This window comes from Engystomops pustulosus, chromosome 6 (assembly GCF_040894005.1).
Source record: "Engystomops pustulosus chromosome 6, aEngPut4.maternal, whole genome shotgun sequence".
Taxonomy (NCBI): Eukaryota; Metazoa; Chordata; class Amphibia; order Anura; family Leptodactylidae; genus Engystomops; species Engystomops pustulosus.
In genome coordinates, this window is record NC_092416.1 from 103,645,239 (window position 1) to 103,672,315 (window position 27,077).

A 27,077-nucleotide genomic window follows, 5' to 3' on the forward strand; every position below is an offset into this window, starting at 1 on the left:
TGATGCTGCCTTCACACTATATCATTGTGCCACTCTGCGGGCTCCTGCTGCTGCTGCTTCTGATGCCGCCTTCACACTATATCGTTGTGCCACTCTGCGGGCTCCTGCTTCTGCTGCTTCTGATGCCACCTTAACACTATATGATTGTGCCACTCTGCCGCTCCTGATACTTCTGATGCCACCTTCACACTATATCATTGTGCCACTCTGCGGGCTCCTGCTGCTTCTGATGCCACCAACACACTATATCATTGTGCCACTCTGTGGGCTCCTCCTGCTGCTGCTGCTACTGGTGCCACCTTCACACTATATCATTGTGCACTCTGCGCGCTGCTCCTGCTGATTCTGATGCCACCTTCACACTATATCATTGTGCCTCTCTGCAGGCACCTGCTGCTTCTGATGCCACCTTCACACTATATCATTGTGCCACTCTGCGGGCTCCTGCTGCTGCTGCTTCTGATGCCGCCTTCACACTATATCATTGTGCCACTCTGCGGGCTCCTGCTTCTGCTGCTTCTGATGCCACCAACACTCTATATCATTGTGCCACTGTGTGGGCTCCTCCTGCTGCTGCTGCTACTGATGCCACCTTCACACTATATCATTGTGGCACTCTTCGCTCTTCTGCTACTGATGCCACCAACGCACTATATCATTGTGCCACTCTGCAGGCTCCTGCTGCTTCTGATGCCACCTTCACACTATATCATTGTGCCACTCTGCGGGCTCCTGCTACTGCTGCTTCTGATGCTGCCTTCACACTATATCATTGTGCCACTCTGCGGGCTCCTGCTGCTGCTGCTTCTGATGCCGCCTTCACACTATATCATTGTGCCACTCTGCGGGCTCCTGCTTCTGCTGCTTCTGATGCCACCAACACTCTATATCATTGTGCCACTGTGTGGGCTCCTCCTGCTGCTGCTGCTACTGATGCCACCTTCACACTATATCATTGTGGCACTCTTCGCGCTTCTGCTACTGATGCCACCAACGCACTATATCATTGTGCCACTCTGCAGGCTCCTGCTGCTTCTGATGCCACCTTCACACTATATCATTGTGCCACTCTGCGGGCTCCTGCTACTGCTGCTTCTGATGCTGCCTTCACACTATATCATTGTGCCACTCTGTGGGCTCCTGCTGCTTCTGATGCCACCAACACACTATATCATTGTGCCACACTGCCGCTCTTGCTGCTTCTGATGCCACCATCACACTATATCATTGTGCCACTCTGCGGGCTCCTGCTGCTACTGATGCCACCTTCACACTATATCATTTTCCAACTCTGCGCGCTCCTGCTGCTGCTACTGATGCCACCAACGCACTATATCATTGTGCCGCTCTGCAGGCACCTGCTGCTTCTGATGCCACCTTCACACTATATCATTGTGCCACTCTGCGGGCTCCTGCTGCTGCTGCTTCTGATGCCGCCTTCACACTATATCATTGTGCCACTCTGCGGGCTCCTGCTGCTGCTTCTGATGCCACGAACACACTATATCATTGTGCACTCTGCGCGCTGCTGCTGCTGCTACTGATGCCACCAATGCACTATATCATTGTGCCACTCTGCAGGCTCCTGCTGATTCTGATGCCACCTTCACACTATATCATTGTGCCTCTCTGCAGGCACCTGCTGCTTCTGATGCCACCTTCACACTATATCATTGTGCCACTCTGCGGGCTCCTGCTGCTGCTGCTTCTGATGCCGCCTTCACACTATATCATTGTGCCACTCTGCGGGCTCCTGCTGCTGCTGCTTCTGATGCCGCCTTCACACTATATCATTGTGCCACTCTGCAGGCTCCTGCTTCTGCTGCTTCTGATGCCACCAACACTCTATATCATTGTGCCACTGTGTGGGCTCCTCCTGCTGCTGCTGCTACTGATGCCACCTTCACACTATATCATTGTGGCACTCTTCGCGCTTCTGCTACTGATGCCACCAACGCACTATATCATTGTGCCACTCTGCAGGCTCCTGCTGCTTCTGATGCCACCTTCACACTATATCATTGTGCCACTCTGCGGGCTCCTGCTACTGCTGCTTCTGATGCTGCCTTCACACTATATCATTGTGCCACTCTGTGGGCTCCTGCTGCTTCTGATGCCACCAACACACTATATCATTGTGCCACACTGCCGCTCTTGCTGCTTCTGATGCCACCTTCACACTATATCATTGTGCCACTCTGCGGGCTCCTGCTGCTACTGATGCCACCTTCACACTATATCATTTTCCAACTCTGCGCGCTCCTGCTGCTGCTACTGATGCCACCAACGCACTATATCATTGTGCCGCTCTGCAGGCACCTGCTGCTTCTGATGCCACCTTCACACTATATCATTGTGCCACTCTGCGGGCTCCTGCTGCTGCTGCTTCTGATGCCGCCTTCACACTATATCATTGTGCCACTCTGCGGGCTCCTGCTGCTGCTGCTTCTGATGCCACCAACACACTATATCATTGTGCCACTCTGCCGATCTTGCTGCTTCTGATGTCACCTTCACAATATATCATTGTGTCACTCTGCGAGCTCCTGCTGCTTCTGATGTCACCAACACACTATTATTTGCCACTCTGTGGGCTCCTCCTGCTGCTGCTGCTACTGATGCCACCTTCACACTATATCAATGTGCCACGCTGTGGGCTCCTGCTGCTGCTGCTTCTGATGCCACCTGCATACTATATCATTGTGCTACTCCTGCTGCTGCTACTGATGCCACCTTCACACTATATCATTGTGCCACTCTGCGGGCTCCTGCTGCTTCTTATGCCACCTTCACACTATATCATTGTGCCACTCTGTGGCTTTCCCTGTTGCTGCCACCATGTTGCTGACACCTGTGGACTCCTGCTGCTGCTTCTTCTTTCGCCACCTCCACACTCTTATCATTGTGCCACTTTGTGGCCTCCTGTTGCTGCTGCTGATGCCACCTCCACAGTATATAATTGTGCCACTCTGTGGTTTTCCCTGTTACTGCCACCATGTTGCTGCCACCTGTGGGATCCTGCTGCTGAAGCCACCTCCACACTATATCATTGTGGCAGCTCTGTGGCTATCCCTGTTGCTGCCACTATGTTGCTGCCACCTGTGGGCTCCTGCTGCTGCTTCTGCTGCCGTCACCTCCACACTCTTATCATTGTGCCACTTTGTGGCCTACCATGTTTCCGCCACCTCCATAATTTGTCATTGTGCCACTCTACAGCCTACTCATGCTGCTGCCAACTGACCCCTGTCTCCCTGGAACACCTTGTGATTTCCATAATGATGTTTTCACCCTCCATCACTCTATGACATTGCCACTATCTTTGGTTTTCCACTTCATTTCATCTGTCAGAAGGATGAAAAGCTTCAGGATTGATAGCCAAAAGCAGGAGTGGATACAGAACACAGAGGACATGCAAGTATCCCATTTGCTGCTCATTTCTATTCTGGATCAACTCCTGTTTGTTTTTGGCTTTAGCAATACTGATGGATTATTGACCGATTGAAAGAGGACACTGACGTGTGAAAAGAAGGGCAAAATGATCAGTGACATCAATGCAAAATTACTGCCGACATCCTCTGCACTCTTTTGGGGGACTTTCCACATGTATCCGCGTTTAACAGAACAGGTTCTGTCGTAATCTATGGAATCATCTGATGTCAGTGTAAAAAGAGTGCACTCTTTGATGTTATAGTGGGATCTTGGCCCTCAGCTCGGTCCTCTCGAGCTGGCACAGACGTTACCTTGCCAGGCTGCGTTCCCGCTTCGCTTATTTGGGGAAGTTGGCCTATGTAAGTGCACATGGAAATGAAGAGTGAAGCGATTCTAAGAGCCGCGGCTGTCATGTGCGTGTCACACTAAAACACAGCATTGTTTGAAGACCAAACCACGCTCCATATGCATACCTAAGCATGGCACAACGTTCTACAACACACTACAGGCTCTTTGCATCCAGGAAATGCCTGTTTTTTAACGTGATTCGTTTTGATTCGATTCGGGTCGAATCTAATTTTTTTTAAAAATTCGGCGAATCGTGATTAAACTAATTTTAACAAATTCGCCCATCTCTAATTGCTGGTTATGTTATATAGAATTTTCCCTAAATCCCTTCCTCATCAAATCCCTTTCCTTCCTTGGTTGAACTTGATGGACATGTGTCTTTTTCCGACTGTATAAACTATTAAACTATGATATCTATTATATCAACAAAAAACACTTGAACCACATGAACTGACACCCTGTGGATTTGACACGGATTTCTTGATATCTACTTTATCAACAAAAAACACTTGAAACGTAGGGTATACAGAACCACAAGAACTGACACCCTGGACTTTGAGAAAAAAATCACTCCAGCAGCTATGTGGATTTGACACGGATTGATTTTTTGACTTTATCAACAAAAAACACTTGCAATCTGGGGTATACAGAACCACAAGAACTGACACCCTGGATTTAGAGAAAAAAATCACTCCAGCAGCTACTGAGCACAAGCAGATGAACACTACAGACAGCGCATGCAGTGTGAAATGACAGGATTGCAAATGTCCGTCTGTTTTTATAGGGCTGTGACATCACATAAGCCCAATAATCACACATGTGATCGAGGGTGTCCTTTCATCTTCCCAGAGTTCTCTGCCCCATTTAACACGCTATGCTTGCAGCCATTTTACTAATAAAGGGGAAATAAAAATTGTTCCCATGAATCACTGTAAACTTCGGATTCCCTAATGGCTTTAAAATCCGAAAGCAGACTGGGGATGGTTATGTGTGCGGCAGAGATGTATAATAGTAAGTCATCTGCATAGAGATCATCAATGGAGTAAAAAATGGAGAGAAACCAATCCAGTAGTAGAACAAAGGTTTATTGGTACAAGCCTGCGTAGAGAGTCAGCTTACAGACCCTACAGAAATACCCTCTACATCCATAATTGCTTCGGATTGCCACTGCAAGATGCCCCATCGTCATAACGCATAGTAGCGCAGACAGGGGGCATCCCTTCCAGGTGCCATTTAGAATAGGGACACAGTATTGACAACATATCATTTACCCTCACCTGAGCTCATGAGCAACTGTATAGCATCATAATATGCCCAAGCATAATAGAACCTAAACCCAGGCCTTCGAGTGTGGCACTCTGACACTGTTGAATGCTTTTTCAGGATCGATAGACAAAAGGCACAGGGGGACTCCCTTAGCCCTGGCATACAATGCTAACAAAAGTGTCTTCAGCCAATCTGTACTATTTTTGGCAGAAGGAACTTTAACCTAGTGTTTCAAGTCAACATTTATCAATGCGATCGGTTGATAGCTACAACAAACAGATGGGTCCTTCCCTGGCTTGGGCAGAATGGTTCTGTGGGTCTGCAGCTCTTGGGGGGGGGGGGTAAGCCCATCTTTAGAGATGTCATTGAACATCTGGAGCATGAATGGCACCTCAGAGAACAATTTAAAATAACTGGAGGTGAACCCATCATTTGCCATTTTTGAGTTCTTTAATGGCAATCTCTAGCTCTTGTGGGGTAAATTATAACCTGTGAGTCGCATCTTGGCCATCCTATTATTCTGTATAATGAGTAATATTTTTAAAAGTCCTCAGCGATCTGAGGCTTGGTATGCAGTCTAGACCCTCCTTTTGATGTAAGGGACATGATATATGAGGCCCTAGTCCTAGGATGTAAGGCCCAGGTCAGCCACCGACCACATTTATCTGTATGTTCATAGTATTCTCTAAATAATATTTCCCTCACACAAAGGGATCTCTTATCTAAATAACTAAACAGTTCCTTATGCTTAATAGAGATCTTTACCTGAGTAGAGGAGGTGAATGCCTTCTTGTTGATAGACTCCAGCTGGGTTAAGCAAGCCAAGATGGAGGAAACTTTAGCAGAGTTCTTTCTTTTTAAAGAAGCACCTACTCTGCACAGAGCATCATTTAATATGTTTTCATTTAAACAGAAAGTGAAAGACTTACACAGGGAAAAACGCAAAGGGAAAGGAAAACCGGGGCATGTTCTGATCACAAAATAGAGTTAATTGTGGCTTTGGCGGCAAGGGTGACTAATAGCAATCATATCTATATGGCTTTATGATATGTGGGCCACAGAATTAAAGGAATAATCCTTGTCCTTGGGGTTCAAAATTCTCCAGATGTCCACTAGGAGCCGATTCTGGAACTCTTTCCTGAGTTTACGCACTGCTCACAATGTCAGGGTTCACTTACCAGAGGAGGTATCTACAGAGCAATCCCAGGCCTAATTAAAGTTTATAGACCTGCTAGAATGGTCTGAGTAGTGCCAGCAAAGGAGTCCAGGACTGCCAGGGCCTCAAGAGTGAAGGCATCTGTGCTGAATTAGGGAAATACATTTTAGCTAACGTATAACACTGAAATGTATATGCAATTTTGACAAATTAATAGTGACCCTCAGGGTCTATTAGGGACTCCAATACTTCTGGAGTAAAAGAATAATGAAAACCAATTGAGACCCCCTTTGAGCAACCATCAGATGCGGGCACATGCAGTCAGGTGTTGTAGTAACAATCCATAAAATGGGGGGTTTTATTGTGCTCAAAGTGGGTCTCTTGTAACATAACTGTTGTAGCTTGTTACTTATGTAAATAATGTGAGATCCAACCCCTTTTCTTAATAACGTTAAACCCATTCTCATTGAAATTGCATATATTTAGATCAGCCATCATAAATGAGAATAATTGATTATATATACACACACTCACCGGCCACTTTATTAGGTATACCATGCTAGTAACGGGTTGGACCCCCTTTTGCCTTCCGAACTGCCTCAATTCTTCGTGGCATAGATTAAACAAGGTGCTGGAAGCATTCATCAGAGATTTTGGCCCATATTGACATGATGGCATCACACAGTTGCCGCAGATTTGTCGGCTGCACATCCATGATGCGAATCTCCCGTTCCACCACATCCCAAAGATGCTCTATTGGATTGGGATCTGGTGACTGTGGAGGCCATTTGAGTACAGTGAACTCATTGTCATGTTCAAGAAACCAGTCTGAGATGATTCCAGCTTTATGACATGGCGCATTATCCTGCTGAAAGTAGCCATCAGATGTTGGGTACATTGTGGTTATAAAGGGATGGACATGGTCAGCAACAATACTCAGGTAGGTTGTGGCGTTGCAACGATGCTCAATTGGTACCAAGGGGCCCAAAGAGTGCCAAGAAAATATTCCCCACACCATGACACCACCACCACCAGCCTGAACCGTTGATACAAGGCAGGATGGATCCATGCTTTCATCAGACCAGGCAACATTTTTCCAATCTTCTACTGTCCAATTTCGATGAGCTTGTGCAAATTGTAGCCTCAGTTTCCTGTTCTTAGCTGAAAGGAGTGGCACCCGGTGTGGTCTTCTGCTGCTGTAGCCCATCTGCCTCAAAGTTCGACGTACTGTGCGTTCAGAGATGCTCTTCTGCCTACCTTGGTTGTAACGGGTGGCGATTTGAGTCACTGTTGCCTTTCTATCAACTCAAACCAGTCTGCCCATTCTCCTCTGACCTCTGGCATCAACAAGGCATTTCTGCCCACAGAACTGCCGCTCACTGGATGTTTTTTCTTTTTCAGACCATTCTCTGTAAACCCTAGAGATGGTTGTGCGTGAAAATCCCAGTAGATCAGCAGTTTCTGAAATACTCAGACCAGCCCTTCTGGCACCAACAACCATGCCACGTTCAAAGGCACTCAAATCACCTTTCTTCCCCATACTGATGCTCGGTTTGAACTGCAGGAGATTGTCTTGACCATGTCTACATGCCTAAATGCACTGAGTTGCCGCCATGTGATTGGCTGATTAGAAATTAAGTGTTAACGAGCAGTTGGACAGGTGTACCTAATAAAGTGGCAGGTGAATATATATATATATATATATATATATATATATATATATATATATATATATATATATAAGATACAAAGAGGTGAGGCAGCACTCGGGAAAAGTTATGAACTCGGGTGCAATTCCCAGGACCTGAACCAAGGTCCATCAAAACATAGAACAGCAAAAAAAATGGCAGCACTCCGAGATTTGTGGAAATCAGAAAAACGTACTCATTTATTCACACATGTGTCATGGCTACGTTTCGGCTCCTTGCATCTGGATCCTTTCTCAATCCAAAATGGTAACTTAATAGTACAACAATGATAGAATCGAGTGACGTGTGCCTCTGTACTGTGCGCCTAGCAAGGCGAAGAGCTACGTGGATTAAAATAGGCAGGCTGCACAAGATATTTGTGACAGACCTGAAAAAGAGCCTGTAGCGCAAAACGGTCTGTCGTTTGTGGCGTGTCTGGCACATCTCTGCCTGTCTTGTCGGCTACCATTAAAGTTTGAACCTTGATGAGTGACCCGTTTTCCTATCATTGGATTGCCGCTTGTATTGCTGCTTAACGGAGTGCACCACTGAAGCATACCTAGACCATTAGAAAGGGTCTCCAAGTCTAGTCATCGGAAGGTGTGGTGGGTGTGAAGAGCACAGTTGCCTGCTTTCTTGCTCTCAGATACTGTACTTTGATATGTAGCATTGTGTCTGTGTCATTTTCACATCTCCAGCATTAATCCAAGATCTGAGGATAGATTTGCCTCAATCTCACCGGGAGAGGATCTTAAAATTCAGCTCTTGTAATCTGCAAGATGAGGATAGAGCATGCGTCAGAGTATATACCGTGTCCCACTGGTCTAACAATAATTCCATGTCAATGGCTGTCTCCCAAGCTCTAGCATAGTATGGTCTTGCGTCTCCAGTCTCCTTTTCCAAAAATATCCCGTATAAAAGCGATATGGTGTGGGTGGGTGGATCTTTGGTAAGGCAGAGTTCCTCAAATGTAGTGAGAGTAGCTGCTAGTGTAGAAGTGGGTGCTAATACAGAGATAAAATTTTGCAGCTGGAGATATATTTTCGGTCAGTACATTTCTAATTCTAGTATCCCTACCCGAACCCAAGGAAGAGCTAGCTTGGACCCCTGGTTCAAAATGAGGGTTGCCCAGGAGGGGGGAGTCATAGGACCAGGGACAAAGACAAGTCCCAGTGTGAAAACGAACTTCCTCTAGATTAACAAGAATCTTTTTAATATGAAGGAAAGCAGGAGAGACTGAAGCGTGATAGATTGAGGAAGCCAAAAGGAGCCCAGGGCAATGGGGGAGGAAAGATCCAGTTCCGATTGGACCACAATCTTGTCTGCTTTGTGATGGAAAAGGTCCAATATACAAGCACCCAGAGCAGCTCTATGGTAAGGGGTGAAATCTGGTAGCCCCGCCCCATCCGAATGTTTAGGTCTTGTTAGGAGGCTCCTTCGTATGCAAGGAGATATCCATTTATAGCACATTAATCCTACTAAACCACAACAAAGCCAACACCCTCCATTTAGTTAAATCAGTAGTAATGGATTTTAATAAGGGTTAATTATTGGGAGAATATAAGATACAGGGGTTTCAAGGGATTTATACCCCCAAATATTTAATGGTTTTGTCAGCCCACCGAAAGGTAAAAACTGATGCCAAATGTGTTATTTCTTCCTGCGAGAGTGACACATTTAGTAGTTCCGATTTCTTTGAAATTACTAGTTAACCGAAGGTGTCAAATTCGTTCAGTGTTGATGGAAGGAATATTTTTGGGTTCGGACACATTTAGCAGCAAGTCGTCCACAAAAAGAGACATCTTGTGATTTATGCGTTGTTAGGATTCGGGATGAGTGGATCCTCTGGACCACCGTGGGTGGTGGTACAGGCCGACACCTGGGACCGCAGTCTAAGTGGCACCTGGTATTCACCAGAGCCTGCCGCAAAGCGGGATGGTCTTGCAAGTACAATCCGGAGTCAGCAATGGGAGGTCCAGGCAGATGGGAATGGGAACACAGCCACATGGGACACAGGAACACAGGAACATGGGAATACAGGAGCCGGAACACACAGAAACACAGGAATATAGCTGGGGAGCTTTCTCTTAGGCGTAGGCACAAACATCCGGCAGGGTAATCAGGAAGAGGTGGGCTTAAATAGATTACCTGAAAATGGTGAGTGCCAATTAGCGGTACACTGGCCTTCAAATCCTTTGAAGCCGGCGTGCACGTGCCCTTGGAGTTGGGAACGCACAAGCATGGCCGAGGAGGATGGAGCAGGAGCCAGGACTGGTAAGTTGCGTGTGCGAAGCGCTGGTGATGACAGCGGGGTATGGGTAAGCCTGTGACCCGCAGGACCACCGGTGACAGTAACCCCCTACTTCGGCCTTCCCCTCTTCCTGGGCTGTTGGAATCTCTGCAGGAAGTCCTGGTCCAGGATATTGCCCTCGGACTCCTTTACCTCATATACGTCGGAGGAGTCGGCCACAGGAGAAGGAGGAAACACTTGTCAGGAGAAGCGGTTCAGCATGACAGGCTTGAGCAGGGAGACATAGAAGGAGTTCGGCATGTGCATGTTGGGAGGAAGGGGCAGCTTGTAGGACACCGGATTGATGTGACTAAGCACCTCAAAGGGAGCCAAGAAACGAGGAGCAAGCTTGTAGCCAGGGATCTTAAGCCAGATGTACTTGGAGGACAACCAGACTTTGTCTCCAGGAGTGAAGACAGGATTAGGCTTGCATATTTTATCGGCCTGGAACTTGGTTCGGGCCGAAGCCTGTAATAAAGAAAGGTGAGTCTGTTCCCAGATGCTCCTCAGGTCCCGTACCAATTCCTCAACAGCAGGAACATCCAATGTCAAAGGCAAGGCGAGGATACAGTCCTTAATTGACAAAAAATGGGGCAGAGCCCGCGGATGCAGAGTCCAATGAGTTGTAAGAGAACTCTGCCCATGGCAACAGAGTGGACCAAACATCTGATGGGAATAAACAAAGTGGCGAAGATAGCAGCCCGGGGTCTGATTAACTCTTTCCACCTGCCCATTAGACTGGGGATGATAGGCTAAAGAAAAGTCCAATTTCACTTAAAGTTGGTTGCCGAGATAACGCCAGAATTAAGAGACTTACTAAACCCCACGGTCAGAGACGATGTGCTGGGGAAGTTCATGGAGCCGGAGGATGTGATGGAGGATCTGGCTGGCAAGACGTGGAGCAGATGGCAAACCTGGCAGAGGAACAAAGTCGGACATGTTCGATAAATGGTCAGTCATGACCCAGATAACGGTATTGCCTGGTGAAAGTGGCAGGTCCGTGATGAAGTCCATGGCCACATGAGTCCACGGACAGCTGGGTTTCAGCAACGGCAGAAGAAGACCAGCAGGCTTGAGACCTGATGGCTTATTCCGGGCACAGAAAGCACAGGAACCAACAAAGTCCCGAACATACTTGGCCAGATCTGGCCACTAAAAAACAAAAGGTACCCCTTTAAGGAGGGACAGGGAAAGAGGGGTAAAAGGAAGCACTATGAAAGACCAAATTGAGTCTGAATAATTGCAGTAAAAAGTACTTTATTAATGACTATTTAAGACATAATGATAAAAGCAGGATGAGAATCCTCAGACAATGCTGAGGGGGAATGACAGTGCAAGGCGGCGACAACAAATGAGAAAGTCGTCACCCCGGGCAGACATAGGAGGAATTACACATGGACAAAGCATGCACATGTAATAGGTAAGGACAGAAGGTACATATAATGAAGGCAACAGGTGTAAAGTGGCACACAGCTGCTAACATGCATAAACATAGGTAATGTGCACAAACAGGTAGAGAGAATACCTTACCAATGAACAAAAGGATAGATGAAGTGGACCTCCACTGTCCGGGATGACGATATCCCCGACGCGCGTTTCGGCTCGTAACAGAGCCTTCGTCTGTCTTAAATAGTCATTAATAAAGTACTTTTTACTGCAATTATTCAGACTCAATTTGGTCTTTCATAGTGCTTCCTTTTACCCCTCTTTCCCTGTCCCTCCTTAAAGGGGTACCTTTTGTTTTTGTGTATGCTCATGGGAAGCCTCTCTTTGGTGTGTTACTTACCATACCGGTCCAACCCACACTTTATTACGTACCACATGGATCTGGACTTACTTGGTATATAGGTTTGATACCTTCACCTCCCTTCTCTCTCCCTTCCTGATTCTCCTGTTGTTCAGATCTGGCCACTAGTAGAATCAGGATATGAGGGCGATAGAGCGCTGCACCCCAGGATGCCCAGCCACACGTGAGCAATGTCCCTAAGTCAAAATCTTCCTCCGTAGAGCAGGTCATACGTAGGTGTTGCCAGGAGGTATTTGTCACAGATCCACAGGCACGGCCAGTACCAGTCGTTCCGGAGGGATGACATGCTGAGGATCCAGTTCTTCCCCAATGACATCCAAGGCACGAGAGAGGGCATCAGCCTTGATGTTCAGCTCAGCCGGAAATGAATGAGGAAATTGAACTGAGAGAAGAAAAGTGACCAGCAAGCTTGAGGTTGATTGAGTCATACTGCTACAGCATGAGGCCACTGAAGAAGCACAGACAGCTATAGCCGAGAAATGGACGACTCCGCTGAATTGGCACTTCTCAAGTTTGGTGGGGACTTGGTGGGTCTCAAGGTCCAGAGAGAATACCAGAATATCGTCCAAATTGACCACTACACAGCCATAAAGCAAGTCTCTAAAGATGTTATTAATGAATTTGTGGAAGACGGCTGGTGCGTTATAGAGTCCAAACGGCATCACCAGGTACTCGAAGTGTCCATCACTGGTATTAAAAGCAGTCTTCCACTCATCTCCCTGGCGGATACGAATGAGGTTGTAGGCCCCACAGCTCCGTGATCAATGGCAACGGATAGCGGTTCTGTGACCTTAACTGTGACCTTACTAAGACTGCGGTAGTCAATGCATGGATGGAGAGCCCGTCCTTTCTGGTCACAAAGAAAAGCCAGCACCAGCCGGAGAAGAAGACTTACGTATGAATCCCCTCTGCAGGTTTCCTTTGATATAATCCAACATGGCTGCGGTTTCTTGTACTGAGAGTGGTTACACACGGCCCCGCAGAGGGGTCGTACCCGGCAGCAGATCCACAGGAAAGTCGTAGGGGCAATGTCTCGGCTTGCTTCGTGGAGAAGACGTCATGAAAAAATTCTTATAGCAAGCGGGAAGACCTTCCAGGGGCTTGGGAGCCACAGAAGAAACCAAGACTGGCACTGGATGAGGTATCTCCACACAGCGAGACCTGCAATCAGGCCTCCTAGGACAAAGGCTTGGTGCAGTACTGGACCGGGTCAGAGAGGATTTGGCCACTGACAGAGGAGATGACCAAACGCTTCTCAAGGCAAACCACAGGGATGTGATGACAGGAGACCAGAGTGACATCCACGAAGTTCCCTGCAGAACCGGAGTCCAAGAAGGCAGAGACCTGGATCTGGGTGGCGGTTCCAATGCTGAGAAGCACTGGAATCATCAGGCGTGGAGAAGCTTTGTTTAAACCTAGGAATGCTTCTCTCAAGAACCCTAGGTGCTTGTGTTTCCCAAATGCTGGAGACAGATAGGGCAGGACCCAAGGAAGTGCTCAGGACTGGCACAATAAAGGCAGAGGTTTCCCTGATGTCATCTGATTTGCTCCTGGGAAGAGAGTCTGGCTCTGTCCACCTCCATAGGCTCCTCTGCAGATGGTACGACCGGAGGCTGGAGTGGCCTTTGGCAAGCAGGAGTCCGTCGAGGAAGGCGTTGTAGATGGATATGGGGTTTCTCGAGGCGTAACTCTTCGGCGCGCTCGCTAAACCACACGTCAATCCTGGTGGCCAGGGTGATGAGACCACTCAGGGTAGACGGCAGATCACGAATAGCCAGAGTGTCCTTATCGTGAGAGGAGAGTCCCTTTTTAAAAGCTGCAAACAGGGCCACATTGTTACAGAAGAGTTACGAGGCCAGGGTACGGAACTGGACAGCATATTCTCCCATGGAAGACTTCCCCTGGCGCAGTCTCAGCTGAGGAGGCTCATGCAGGTTCTTCAAACACGGAACGGAGCTCCACCAGAAATGCCGAGAGAGTAGCCATGACCGGGTCGCCTCTGTCCCAGACAGGGGTAGCCCAGGCAAGGGCTTTCCCGGAAAGGAGGCTGACGATGAATTGCGACCTTGGATCACAAATTGAGAAGGCATGGTTTCTATGTGCAGACAGCACCGGGTTATAAAGCCCCTGCACAGCTTGGGACCTCCATCATACTTGCTGGGCATAGACAGCCGTAGCCTAGGTTCAATGGCAGGAAGACATGCCGGGTTAGCAGCGCCGTGGGAGCAGTCTCAGGAACCTGTTGCTGATTTTGAGCTGCTAGCAGCTGTTGCAGCATGGCGGGGACTTGTCAGGAAGAGGAACACACAGGACACAGGAACTCAGGATCAGGAACACACTGGAACAGAGGAATACAGGAGCAGGAACACACAGGAATGCAGGAATATTTTTCTCAGATGTAGTCACAAAGATCCAGCAGGGTGAGAGGCAGGCTTATATAGATTACTTGAAAATGGCCAACACCAATTATCCGCGCGCTGGCCTTTAAAATCTTTTGAAGCCGGCATGCTGCCGATGACAGAGGTGCAAGGGGGAGCCTGCAACCTGTGATATGGGTCGTGGGACCACCCGTGACATGCGTTCAATATGTAATCCCATGATATTGGGGTTGTTCCTTAAAGCTATGGCCAAAGCTTATGGCCAAAGACTCCATCACCAATATATACTAGAAGGGAGATAAGGGGCATCCCTGTCTAGTTCCGTTTGAAATTGAAAACGGTAGCGACAATGTCCCATTTACTCTTACCCTGGCAGAAGGCCTATGATACAGGACCAGAATTCTCTCCCTTATCTGAGAACCCAAACCACTGGAGTGTAGAGTAGTTTCTAGAAACCCCCAATGGACGCGATCAAACGCATTTTCAGTGTCTATGGAAAGCAAGCACATGGGAGTTCCGGAGGCCTTTGCCCTTTCAATTAGCGAGATTGTCTTGAAAGTATTATCTCGGGCTTCCTGCCCCAGGAGAAAAAAACAACTTGCTCCTGATGAATCAGAGAAGGTATATACGTTTGGAGTCATAAGGCTAGCAGCTTAAAGAAAATTTTTGTGTCCACATTCAGTAGAGAAATTGGTCTGAGAATTACAGTAATATATGCCTGTAGGGCTTGATCTGGGAAGGGGCATTTCTCTGAGACAGAGTTAAAGGCCTTGGTAAGTAGAGTCAGAAACTCAGGTTTTCTATGATTGTTAAAACCTGGCTGTGACTGGGCTCTTTCCAGATTTGAGATTCTTAATAACTAGCGCCACTTCTTCCTCCGAGAAGTTTTTCTCTAGTGCTTCAGCCTCAGAGACGGGGATCTTTAGTTGAGAGTTTGTTTCCAGATACTCCTCAACTGATGGAGTAATTTGGGAAGGAGGACCAGACCCAGATTATGTATCTAACCAGGCCCCACACTTATCACCAAATTCAAAAAAACCCTTTTGCATACGTTCCCTAGCATACCTGTATTTCTGATCTAAAATGGAGAAAATTTCCTGTCGCAATGAGGATATTTCAGCCTTCAAGATATCTGAAGGAGTGGATTTGTTAATACACTCTTTATCCGCCAGAGAGATCAGTGTTGTTTTAAGCTTATGAGCCCTCTCCCATTTCAACCTGGACCCATAGGACATAAAGATAGATTGTAGGTTGCACTTAGCCGATTCCCAAATGAGTATAAGAGGGGTGTCCTCTGAGATGGACTCCTCAGATGCAGTCTGAATTGCTGACTTAACTCCTCCACATATAGGGGATCATCTAGGACAGTGATGGCGAACCTTTTAAAGGCCGAGCGCCCAAACTACAACAAAGACCCTCTTATTTATCGCAAAGTGCCAACACAGAAATTTAATTTGTGATTTATACTCCCTGCTCTGTCACAGTTTTCATTGATACCAGCACCCTGAAGACACCAATAAAGCAAGAATAGTCCCAGGTTGAGCTGTCACTCTAATATAGCTCTGTGCACAGCAAGTCCTGGGCTGTCTGGGACTGCAGGAAGATACCTGGAGTCCTCTCTGGTGATGGCCTGAGTGCCCACAGAAAGGGCTCTGAGTGCCACCTCTGGCACCAGTGCCATAGGTTAGCCATCACTGATCTAGGAGATGATCATTAAGGTGCCATGAACCTTTGTCTATGATAAGGGTTGTGTGCTAAAGAATGGTAGCTATATTCTTTAACAGAGGGATGTAATGTACGCCACATGTGGAGACCTAGGGCCACATTTATCACTTGTTTTTTCTGTTGTTTTTGCGCCTTTTCGTTTAGGCGCACCGTTTTTGCGCCATTTTTGCGATTAAACGTCAAATTAGCCGCGCAGCTAAAATAACCACCTTTCCCTCATCTATCGTTCTATTCCAGATGTTTTGCTGCGCCTAATGATATTCATCACGTGCGACTTTTGCATTTAGGCGCAAAAACGGGCGCAAAAACACTCCAGCCCGAAGGTGGCGTTATCTGAGAAGAAAGCACTGAGCCCCTTTGCAGAACAGCTCATTTCTAGCAGCAAAGCTTAGCCAGACACTGGAACATATAATAGATACAATTAGATACACTGCAGACACTGGTACAGATAATAGACACATGAGATACTCTGCAGACAGGAGCTGCAGACTCTATTTACAGTTCATCACCTTCTATTTACTAAATATTCTGCAAAACCCTGAGCTCACAGCAAGAGCAAGAGAAGTTTGCACACGTTTGCAGAAGCTTGCAGATACTACAAACAAGTGTCCCCCATGTAATTCTGCACAGTGTCTGAGGGGGATACTGTGCAGAATTACAGGGGTGCAGCAGGAGACCAGCACTGGGGGATCCCCTCCAGGAGAAGCCACTGCTGAGGAGGTCACTGGGTGCAGTGTGTCACACACCTGGGTGCTGCTGTGAGTGTTATCTTCATGCTGGGATGTGGGAGAAGCAGAGAGGAGCTTGTAGCAGGATCACATGTAAGTGCCCGAATCCAACATTGCGCCTAAACTGCGCCTAAACTGTGTTAAAGTAAAGTGATTAATAAGAGGCAGAAAATATACTTATCACAGATGGTTGTAGCTTGTGATAATTCTGGTAAAACAGTGCGCCCGAATTTAGGCGCAACTACTACACTTAGGCGCACAAAAGTGTTAAATGTGGCCCCTAGTGGAGACTCTGGCAGCCACTCTCTGAAATCCTCTCGCACCACCCCTAATTCTGCAGCATATGACTGCTTCATCAAATATGCAAATAATAGTTGGGCCACAGAGTCCAATTCTTTGGAGTCCACTGACTCCGGCAATCCTCAAATGCAGATAATGTTGCGTCTATTACGATTTTAAATGTCCTCCAAGGAGGAAAGCAACTCTTGTATAGACATGGTGTGGGCTTGAATCCCCCTGCGGTGATTAGCAAGAGTGACTCAGATACTATCCTTTGCTGTTTCCGCATCAGCTAATCTATGCTGTCTCACCTCCTGTTTCACAGAGTCAACCTCCTTCTTATAAGAGCCTTCTAGGCATCTCACCAAACCTTCAAGATCTGCTTTTGTGGGTAAAGTCTCCAAGTGAGATCTGATGTCCCAGTCCATGCTCGTGTGCCAACATAAGGGGAACCAACTATTACAACCATGCCCACATAGTACATGCCTTTGGTTGCTAAGGGGTTCATAGCTAGTTGACAGTTGGTCAGCAGTCAATCAATCAGCTTGGTGCTTTTGTCCTCAAACAAAGTCCGGACTGGTTTGGCAGTTCGGGTTCGATCATCACTATATACCAGTAAGCCAACTTTTAAATGTAATTGGACACCCTGGATTTTAGGATCAGAGAACAGGGGTCTGAATACCTAAGCATGTCACACTTTTCAGTTTAATTTGGAAAATTTCATAATTTCAAATTGTTATAAAAGGGATATTCCCATGAAGACAAGATTCTTAAATATACTCAGGAAAACAAAAAAACACATTCTCTAATTCACTGTTAACAAAAAATAACAGCATTTCACAGATATAATACCAACCTGTCTCTATCAGTCCTGGTATACACGTTTTCGGTTGCCCCAGGATCTGATCATTAATCTTCTGACTTTAGGGTTGAGACAACATGCTTGAGCACAATGGGGCACATTTACTTACCCATCCCTGTGCGTTCCCCGAGGTGCGTTGTCCATCGAGAATGCACATCTGCCGCGATTCGCTTACATCATACGCCTGATATCCTGCATGTGTCGCATCCCTGATCAGGTCCGCCGGAGTTCACCATCTTCTTCCCGGAGTATGTAAATGCATGGGTTGCGACGCAATTGTTAAAGTTAAATCCCGCACTTAGTCCGAATCAGTCGTATTGCATCAGTTGTGTCGCACCGATGCGCCAAAATCCGATTGCGTGCGCCAAAAACTCCTGCTAAATGTGGCGCAAATTGGAAATTGTTGGAATATCTGACGATAGTGCGGTGAGCCCCAATGTTCTCCTGTTTGATGGTGCACTGAGCTCCTCTCTGCCCCCAGCCCCCACCCCTGCATTCCAAGATGAGCTCACACACACAGGCTTCCTGCTGGCAAGCAGCGTGAGTAGAGTAAAGCTTCAAGCTACAGACAGATAAGGTCTTTATCCAGGAGAAGGGGAGGGACGCACAGCAGAGCTGACAGTATGTTGTGGCTGAGATGTATTAGAGCAAACCTCTTTATGTTTGTGGCTGTAACATTAGCAAATAATTAACAGTTCAAGAGGTTGAGAATATTTTTGCAACTCACTGGAACATATGTATATTTGTTTTTGCTTTTTTGCTACTTTTTCTGCTGGTCAGATTAGGAGTTTTGCCCTTTTGATACAGTACATCTGAGTTTAGTGATTTTACCAATTTTTAAAAAGAGCCCCAAAAAGTGGATTTGTGACTTTTTTGTGTCCAAACTTTAACATCTGGTATCGGGTAATCACTCAGAGAACACTGCAAAGTGCACAAGCCACAAAAGTTGGAAAAAAGAAAAAGCAGAGGCAAAAGAAAGGTACATGTGCTAATCTGTGTTCATAGCGAAGTAATGAGTAAATGTTTCCAGAAACCAGCAAAACTTTGTTGTTCAGTGTATGAATTTTGAGATGTTAAATTAAAAAGCAGAGACAGAGAGGTATTCACTTAATCACACAAAGTAAAATCTGTATTTCAAACTACAAATAAGACAAAAACATATTTTTTTTCTGGAAACATAATATAATAATGCAAGGGGATGCATTGAGTGATAGATTTTTACTGTGTTTAATGCTATTAATTAATTTTAATTACATTTATATGTGTGTGTATCCATTTGGATTATGTGTCTGTATTTTGAGTCGTGTAATTGGCGGATTTTGACACTAATTTCCCCTTGGGCATAATAAAAAAGATTTTTCTTATAATATAAAATATTTAAAACTTTAAAACTATATGTATTTAACTATTGCTGAATTTTCCAATAGACAAGTATTGTAAGATAGAGGTAGCAAATGTTGCAATTAGTTTAATCTAAATAAGCTGTTGCACGGAGACAATATTTAACAGTTTTGAATGTGTAGTTCTAAAAGGAAAAAAAAAACATAATTAAACTGTCCTGCATTTTCCATGACGATTTTGCTGCTGAAATCTTCTTAATTTGTGTGCCCAGACATTGCGCCATGGAAGTGCAAAGCTATTTTTATCCAAGATTAACTTAGCTGGATCTGGAGATTCTTCATCATTTCCAATAATCAGGTAAGACTTGCCCACCTGCACATGGAGGCAATTGCATGCTAGGTCTTGATCTGGAACCCAAAGAGGTTGATCACCGCGGCGAATTGGCAGCCTTCTCTGCCTGTATATTGTAAGAACCGAGGCTGTGAATTGCCACCATTCTCCAGATTTTTCCATTGACAAGAGTTGTGCACGCAGAACTGTAGACAGTGAGGAAAAAAATTAATACCCATGCAAAACCAACAGTTTTGTACTGTATACATATATAAAAAAACACATTTGATTTAATATTTTAAATTATATTAAAGAGAGCCGTTTACTGCCTCACAGCCCCAATTTCTGACCATTGTAATCCTCTCCTCTTTCAAAGAGGAGGTGCTGGAGTGGATGGGGTGTGTGTAATGCTAATCAACTCTACTGTGTACATGCACAGTGATCTCGCTATGCTCATCTAGTGAGAATTTTACATGGCTTGTACTATTATTTGTAATACTTGTAGTTGTAACCATCTAGGCAACACGCATGTTCAACAGCTTTAGTCCCTACAACACATGCAGGTTACTTAGGGAACAACCACTAGAGAAAATACTTGTTGTCTTGGAATCAGAAACCAAAGCAGAACTGTGCCAGGAGCAGGAGAGGATCCAGAAACAGTACAGTACAGCTGACAAGTAACAACCACTCCTGGGTCCTCTCCTGCGGACTCTCTACTCTGCCTCCTGACTATGATGCATCCAACCAGTGTCAAAATTCAGAACACAGAGTGGACACAAAAGAGAACCTGGAAGCAGGGAGGACACAGAACGGAGTGGCAGGAAAGAACTGAGCTGCACTGCTACCCAGGCTTCTCCATTAACAAACGTTTCTTATGTTACATCAGTTATGGAAGTGCTCATTTGACTCAGGGTGCAGACCACAACTCATGTCTTCATAGGATGCAAATGACATGTCCGTGTGGGTTGTGCATCCCTGATCCCCCTTTTAGTTGACATGAATGTAGCTGCACTTTATGTACATGCTCTTGTATAGATTATAGGAATAAGGTACTGGAAATTTTATTTCAGCACTGCTAAAATGACCAGGAGAACAGGGCTGTGGAGTTGGTAACCATTTTGGTGGAGCTGGAATTGGAGTTAAATTTCTGGAAATTGAGCAGTCAGAGGTTGCCAAAAAGGGCTACTGCCGTTCTACATACTCATTGGGGCTTATTTACTAAGGGTCCCGCGGCCGAATTTCCGTCAGGTTTTCCGAATTTTCGGGGATTGCGCTGCCGGGACAGGGATTTAGAAGGGCATTGTGTTGCACACGATCGGATTTTGGCGCAATTGCGTCGGCTTTCATGTAATTTGGACGAACCGCGGGATTTAACTTTAAAATTGTGCCGCAAGCCAAGCACTTACATGCACTGGGAAGAAGAAGGTGAAGGTGAGCTGAGCCGGGAAGCGACACATGCAGGATATCGGGGACACAAACTTTGTGAATCACGGCAGAGTTCATCGTCATCTTACATTCCGGATCTGGGATCGCGCAGGGACCGGGTAGTTACATGTGTCCCATTGTGTAAGGGCTACTACTATATAACATTCTGTTACATAGGGTCTAATGGTAATGAACATGCTGGTTGTCTAGGGGCTACTTCTGCATAACATGCTTCTTTCCTAGGTGGCTGCAGCTATACAACATGCTCGTTGCCCTGAATTATTAAATGTATACCACAATGATTGCTTTGAATGACTTGCTCACTGCACAGCGAGCTCTATACTTACCCATAAGGAGTCCCTTAATTCTCTGTAGTGCCCCAGTACATCATCCCGATGGATAATATAGTAATCGGGTGGTTGAGGATTTGCCAAATGTGTTTCAGTTAATATTTGCTCTATGCTGCCATCTACTGGCATAATTGTATAGGTGTAAGAGTTGTGGTCACATGACCTTATCTCAGTCAGGCTTCCTGGGGAAGCCTCTAGAATCTTCTGGGAGAGGAGTCTCCCAAGAAAAACCTCTGAACCAGAGGGAGGAGCCAATTGTGACTAGATGCTGAGGAGAATATTTTCATCAGTATTTTGAGTATACAGCTCTTTAGGCTCTTCACATTCAGCCTAGGCCCCAGCTTCCAATTCCATGACATAGATAGAGGTCTGTATTAAACAACACCAACATCCATCTCCATCATTGGAGCACCATGGTGATCACGGCACTGTGAAAAATTTACCTCAGCACACATCAAGCAGCCTGTAGTCCATGCCAGGAGGGCATCCTCATCTATAAACTCATATAGCCTGAAGAGAGAGTGCTTTACAAGGGCTCTTTACTCCACAAATGCACAAATAAAAATGTACAAAAGCATAAAGTATAATAAACTTTCAAATATGATGATTACACATAGCATAAACCATATAGATTAATGCTAATGATAATAATATATACATATCTCAGCTTGGTCACAAAGGGCCCTAGTGACTTAGTACCTGTGGTCATATAGTATCCTGGGGATGATTGAAATTGCCGGGGATTGCATATATTTATATGTATGTTTATTGGAGACTCCGATGAAAATATAATTGTCCTCTCCAAATGGTAGAAATAATTTAGGAAAATACTGCTATAATGGCATTGTTTGTGAGAAGATGGCACAATACATATAGAAATCCATGAGGAAATACTCCATACTGCAACCATGTAGCGGTATGGAGTATATCCTATGACAGTGATGGCGAACCTTTTAGAGACCGAGTGCCCAAACTACACCCGAAATCCACTTATTTACCCTGATGTGCCAACATGAAATTTTAAGCAGTAACTTATTGCTACCTGTTCTTTCACATCTTTCACTTGTATTGGCGGTCTGAGGCCACCAGTTAAAAGAAGGAGGGAAAATTCAGATTATCATTGTAGGTTCTTTCTCCAAAGTCTCTCTGTAAAGGAACAATGGTCAGGTCCAACATGATGACCTCCAAAGATAATGCAGTTCTGTCCAAACCTCACTTTTCCCGCAGTTCCAAAAAGCCAACGAAGTGTCGAATAGCACTGAGAGCAGCATCCCTTAATTTGCCTGGGACTGCAGGAAGATTGGAAGTGTTTGGTGAACTCTGTCCTGGGTTGAGGGCCTGAGTGCCCATAGAAAGAGCTCTGAGTGCCACCTCTGGCACCCGTGCCACTGGTTCGCCATCACTGTCCTATGACATCTTTACTTCCAAGTCTTCATTGTAAGTAACCCTCGTCTACAAGTGCCAAAAGTGACAACGGTCCCACTATTACGTCCAGCTGTAGACAAGTGTTTAGTTTGTTGGTGTATTTACGCAGAATCCATAATGACAATGATATTCGCCAACGAGTTTCAAGTGCCAAAATTGCTCTTAATCATGGCTAACAAACATTTCAGACACACAAACTTTTATGTCCAAATGCTAAGGGGATGCTCCCACCCATGATGAAGTAATCATTACTGAATTTCCGGGGGTGAGATTATAGCATAGGGACACATAATTAGACACATTAGAACTGTACCTGTATCAGCTAGTAATTACCTATTTATATTATTTAGGTGTTATATCATATACATTACATATGGGTAACATTTATTCTATGCCTTAATATTTAAACATTATATAAAAATCCAAAGAAATATTATTGCTGACTTTGGTAATCGAGGGGGCATGATCCTAATAGGAAAAAATACAGATTATATTACGTAATGCCATGTGAGGAAGATCACGTGAGCGTGACTTGTCCATTAGATCAAGCTGTTATATATAGCCGACAGATCTCCCTGCCTGATTCTCCCTCTCCCTGCCTGTCCCTCACTCATTTTCTCTGCCTGTCTCTCACTCACTCTCTCTGCCTGTCTCTCACTCACTCTCTCTGCCTGTCTCTCACTCACTCTCTCTGCCTGTCTCTCACTCACCCTCCATGCCTGTCTCCTCGTCTCTCACTCGCTCTCCCTGTCTTTTGCTATCTGTCACTTACTCTCCCTGCCAGTCTGTCTTTAACTTACTCTCTCTGCCTGTCTCTCAATCACTTATCTGCCTGTCTCTCTGTTTTTCACTCACTCTCCCTATATGCAAAATAGCATATCAGCTTCGGCAGAATTGTCATTTTAGTTGCTGTGATTCTTTCGATGAAAGAAATCGGGTGGCAATTCCATCTTTCAATTCATTTTCTCAGATTCTGAGCATAGGATTTGTATGAGAAAGTAATCTGATCCCTTAGGTATTTTAAGGCTTTTGTACTATATTTATTTAGCTCACACAGATTACGCAGCAATACACAGAGCTTGCCAAATTGGTTTTGTCTGTAGTTATAATTGGAGCATATCAATGCTGACTTGAACCCCCTGTATGTCCCACTATAGCCTAATTTCCGCCACTAGGTACCATGCAACACAAATAATAATGGGAAAAGCGGGCAGCCCTGTGGAGTACCATTCTTGATCTCAAAACAGATAAAGTTTGCATGGAATAGTTTAATAGAGGCTGTTGTTAAAATAAAATATTTTCGGAAAAAAAAAGAGTAGAATGAATAGGTGCGGTCTCTGGGGTTATCAGTGCACCATAAGACATAAAGGAAGTATTGTCTCAGTAGTTTACAGAATTCACTTGTCAACCTGAGGAGATGGGGAGAAAGTTGGCTAACATGCATTGCTAGTCTGTCCACGCAAGCAGAGTAGGAAATATTAAAGTTTCCTCCCAGTAAAGTTTCTATGGGTAGTGTTGACAATTTAGTTGACCACTGTTGGGGTGTAAATAATACATAAAGTGAGGGGGTGCCATGTAAACAACCATGAAATATCACATATCTCCCTTTGGGGTTTAGAATCAAATCTGATAGCTGGATAGGGCAGGATGCAGCAATAAGAGTTTCCTCCACATTTCCTCCTCTCTCCTGTGGCATGGTTAGAGGTGGGGAACCTTCCCTTGGCAAAATCACAGGTACTGGAGGAATCAAAATGTGTCTCCTATAGAAAGACTATATCTGCCCCCTGCACTTTCTTTTCTAGTAGCTCCAACCTTCCGTTATAGGGGTAGTTAAGGCCCTTCACATTTAACATTCGAATCTAAACCATTGTTTCTGTATGCAAACGACCAATTGCAGAAGTATATTCTTTCCCCCAACCTGGTGACAGGGGACAACCATAAACTCCTTTCTGGTTAAAGGGCACCACTGTAGGTTAACCAAAGTACTTCACCTATAAGCCACATGAGGAAAAGTGGGAAGGGGGGAGGAGGACATGACAAAGACCAGAAACAAATCAATGTGAAGAAAGGAGGAGAATTTCTGGCCTTTTTCATGATGCACTCTTTTATCTCATAATCTGCTAAGCGCCATATAACGTCTCCAGGTCTGGATGCTGTGCCACGTGGGCCCAGTGCCCTGTTGGCTCTGTCAAATTAAATTTTGTGGCAGCTCGATTCCTCCAGAGCGTTGTTGAATAGATTCTAAGTAGGATTTGACATCTTCTGGGCCTTTATGTTCAGGAACCCCCCTGAACCCTAATATTTACTCTGCCACCCCTGTTTGTTTAAATCCTCAAAATGGTGGCTTATGTCTTGCATCAAGTGCACCTGTATCGTAACATTATAATGGAGTTGAGCCAGGGCCGCATCTGCCATGAGTTGGGATGAGTTGGGATGAAAAACCCGCCTCAGGCGGCAGATGACAGAGCCCTGCTGGAAGCAGCATAATAGCAATGTAGGCGATTCTGTAAGTGCCTGAATCGCTCACTGTAGTGCAGAGCTGCCGCTGTCACGTCCGTGCAGTGCGATGTATACCCATGGCATTGGTGTATTAAGACATCAATGCCATTGATATGCAGAGTGGCGCAGCACCAACTTTTTTCTCTGCCCTGCTCTCTTACTCCAGGAGACCCAGGCACTTCTGGTCAGGTCGCGGACATCGTGTGATGACGTCACCGCAACCCGAGCTGAAGAGCTGAAGTAAATGATCGCGGCAGCGTAGGAAAACAAGTAGACCATGTAAGTTTTAGTTTTTCTTGCTTTATAGGGGACAGAATTTCAATAAACTTGGGGGGAGGGGGGATAGGGATCTGTATGTAGAAGGCTGTATATACAGTAATTTCAATGGGGGAAAACTGTATATAGGAACCTTAGAAACTGGTGTGGGAGCTGTTTATGGTTAACTGTATATAGTTAGGTGGGAAGGATCTGTATATAGGGGCCTGGTTTAAAAAAAAATGTGGGTAGGAGGTTGTATATGGGGGCCAGATTTTTTTTACATTTTGGGCCATATTGAAGGGAGCTGTATATAATGTTATTTGGGGGGCTCTGTACATTGAAAGGAGTTGTATATAAATGATTATATTTGTATAACAAATAAGAGGGGTCTGTACATAAATGCATTAGGGGGTTCTATATACATTTTTAAGGTGGCATTGTCATGATATTATTGTAACTAAGAGGGGGATATATATATGTATTAGATTAGGGTGGCAGCGTATATAAAATCATAAAAGGGGCTCTATGTAAATGAATAATAATAGGGTGGTGTATATTAAAGGAGTTGGCCGAGACCTGGAAAAATGGATATGTGGCACTTACCTCCTTGGTCCCCATAAACAGTGCTGAGATATGGCGTGGTGGGACGGCGGTGGGGGACACCAAGAGGGAAGTAAATGTTTATTTTTTTAGCAGCCCCATCCAGGGCACATTTAATTAGAGGACAGACTGATGCATTTATACTGTATTTTGATGCATATGCATTTTGTAAACAGCAATGTGTGTTTTGCTTTATGGTGCCTTAGTAGGGCAGCGCGGTGGCTTAGTGGTTAGCATTACAGCCTTGCAGGGCTGGGGACCTGGGTTCAAGATGATTGCCTGGGTTTCCTCTAGTTTCTCTGGTTTCCTGCCACACTCCAAAACATGCTGGTAGGTTGATTAGATTGCGAGCCCCATTGGAGACAGGGACTGATTTGGCAAAACTCTGTGCAGCGCTGTATAATTTTTGTGTGCTATATAAATAAAGGAATTTATTATTATTATTATTATTAAGGTTTAATATTAATTAATATTAATATTAATTAATTATTCAAAAGGGAAAACACATGTTATTGGGGGGAGGGGTGCATTTCAGTTTTTGCCTCAGGCAGCAAAAGGGCTAGAATCGGCCCTGAGTTGAGCGATATATGTTCTAGTGTTGTCATCGGACATCTCCACTCTATCTACCAGAAAATGCATGTCATCCTTGATAGAGTTGACTGCAGTGCAAAACATATCCTTGACTTCCTCCACCATGGTTTTAAAGTCCAGTTTGTATGCAGACTTTGAAAAATAGATTGCAAATCAGTGGCCATCTGAACCATACTGCTAATTGTGGGTCTGCTTGGGGAGGAAGGCAGAGAGTACCAAGGGTCATTCTGTGGCACTAGGAGCACCCAGCTCTTCAGTTAGCAGTACTGAGCCATTCTGGGGATGAAGGGGGGGGGGTGCTT

The 27,077-nt window shown here is 45.4% G+C and overlaps 1 protein-coding gene across 5 annotated transcripts in view; it reads right to left on the minus strand.

Annotated features, from left to right (window-relative positions):
- Positions 1-18,964: 18,964 nt before the first annotated feature.
- NTN5 (netrin 5) overlaps positions 18,965-27,077 on the minus strand; it is a 533,395-nt gene continuing 525,282 nt past the window's right edge. For 3 of the 5 annotated variants that reach the window (XM_072110511.1, XM_072110513.1, XM_072110512.1), the window contains one exon: positions 18,972-19,833. In XM_072110511.1, the coding sequence (XP_071966612.1) occupies positions 19,505-19,833 (329 nt within the window). In that variant the 3' untranslated portion in view covers positions 18,972-19,504. Of the gene's footprint in view, positions 19,834-27,077 lie in introns of all 5 variants that reach the window. The other 2 variants (XM_072110515.1, XM_072110514.1) reach the window with 2 other exon arrangements.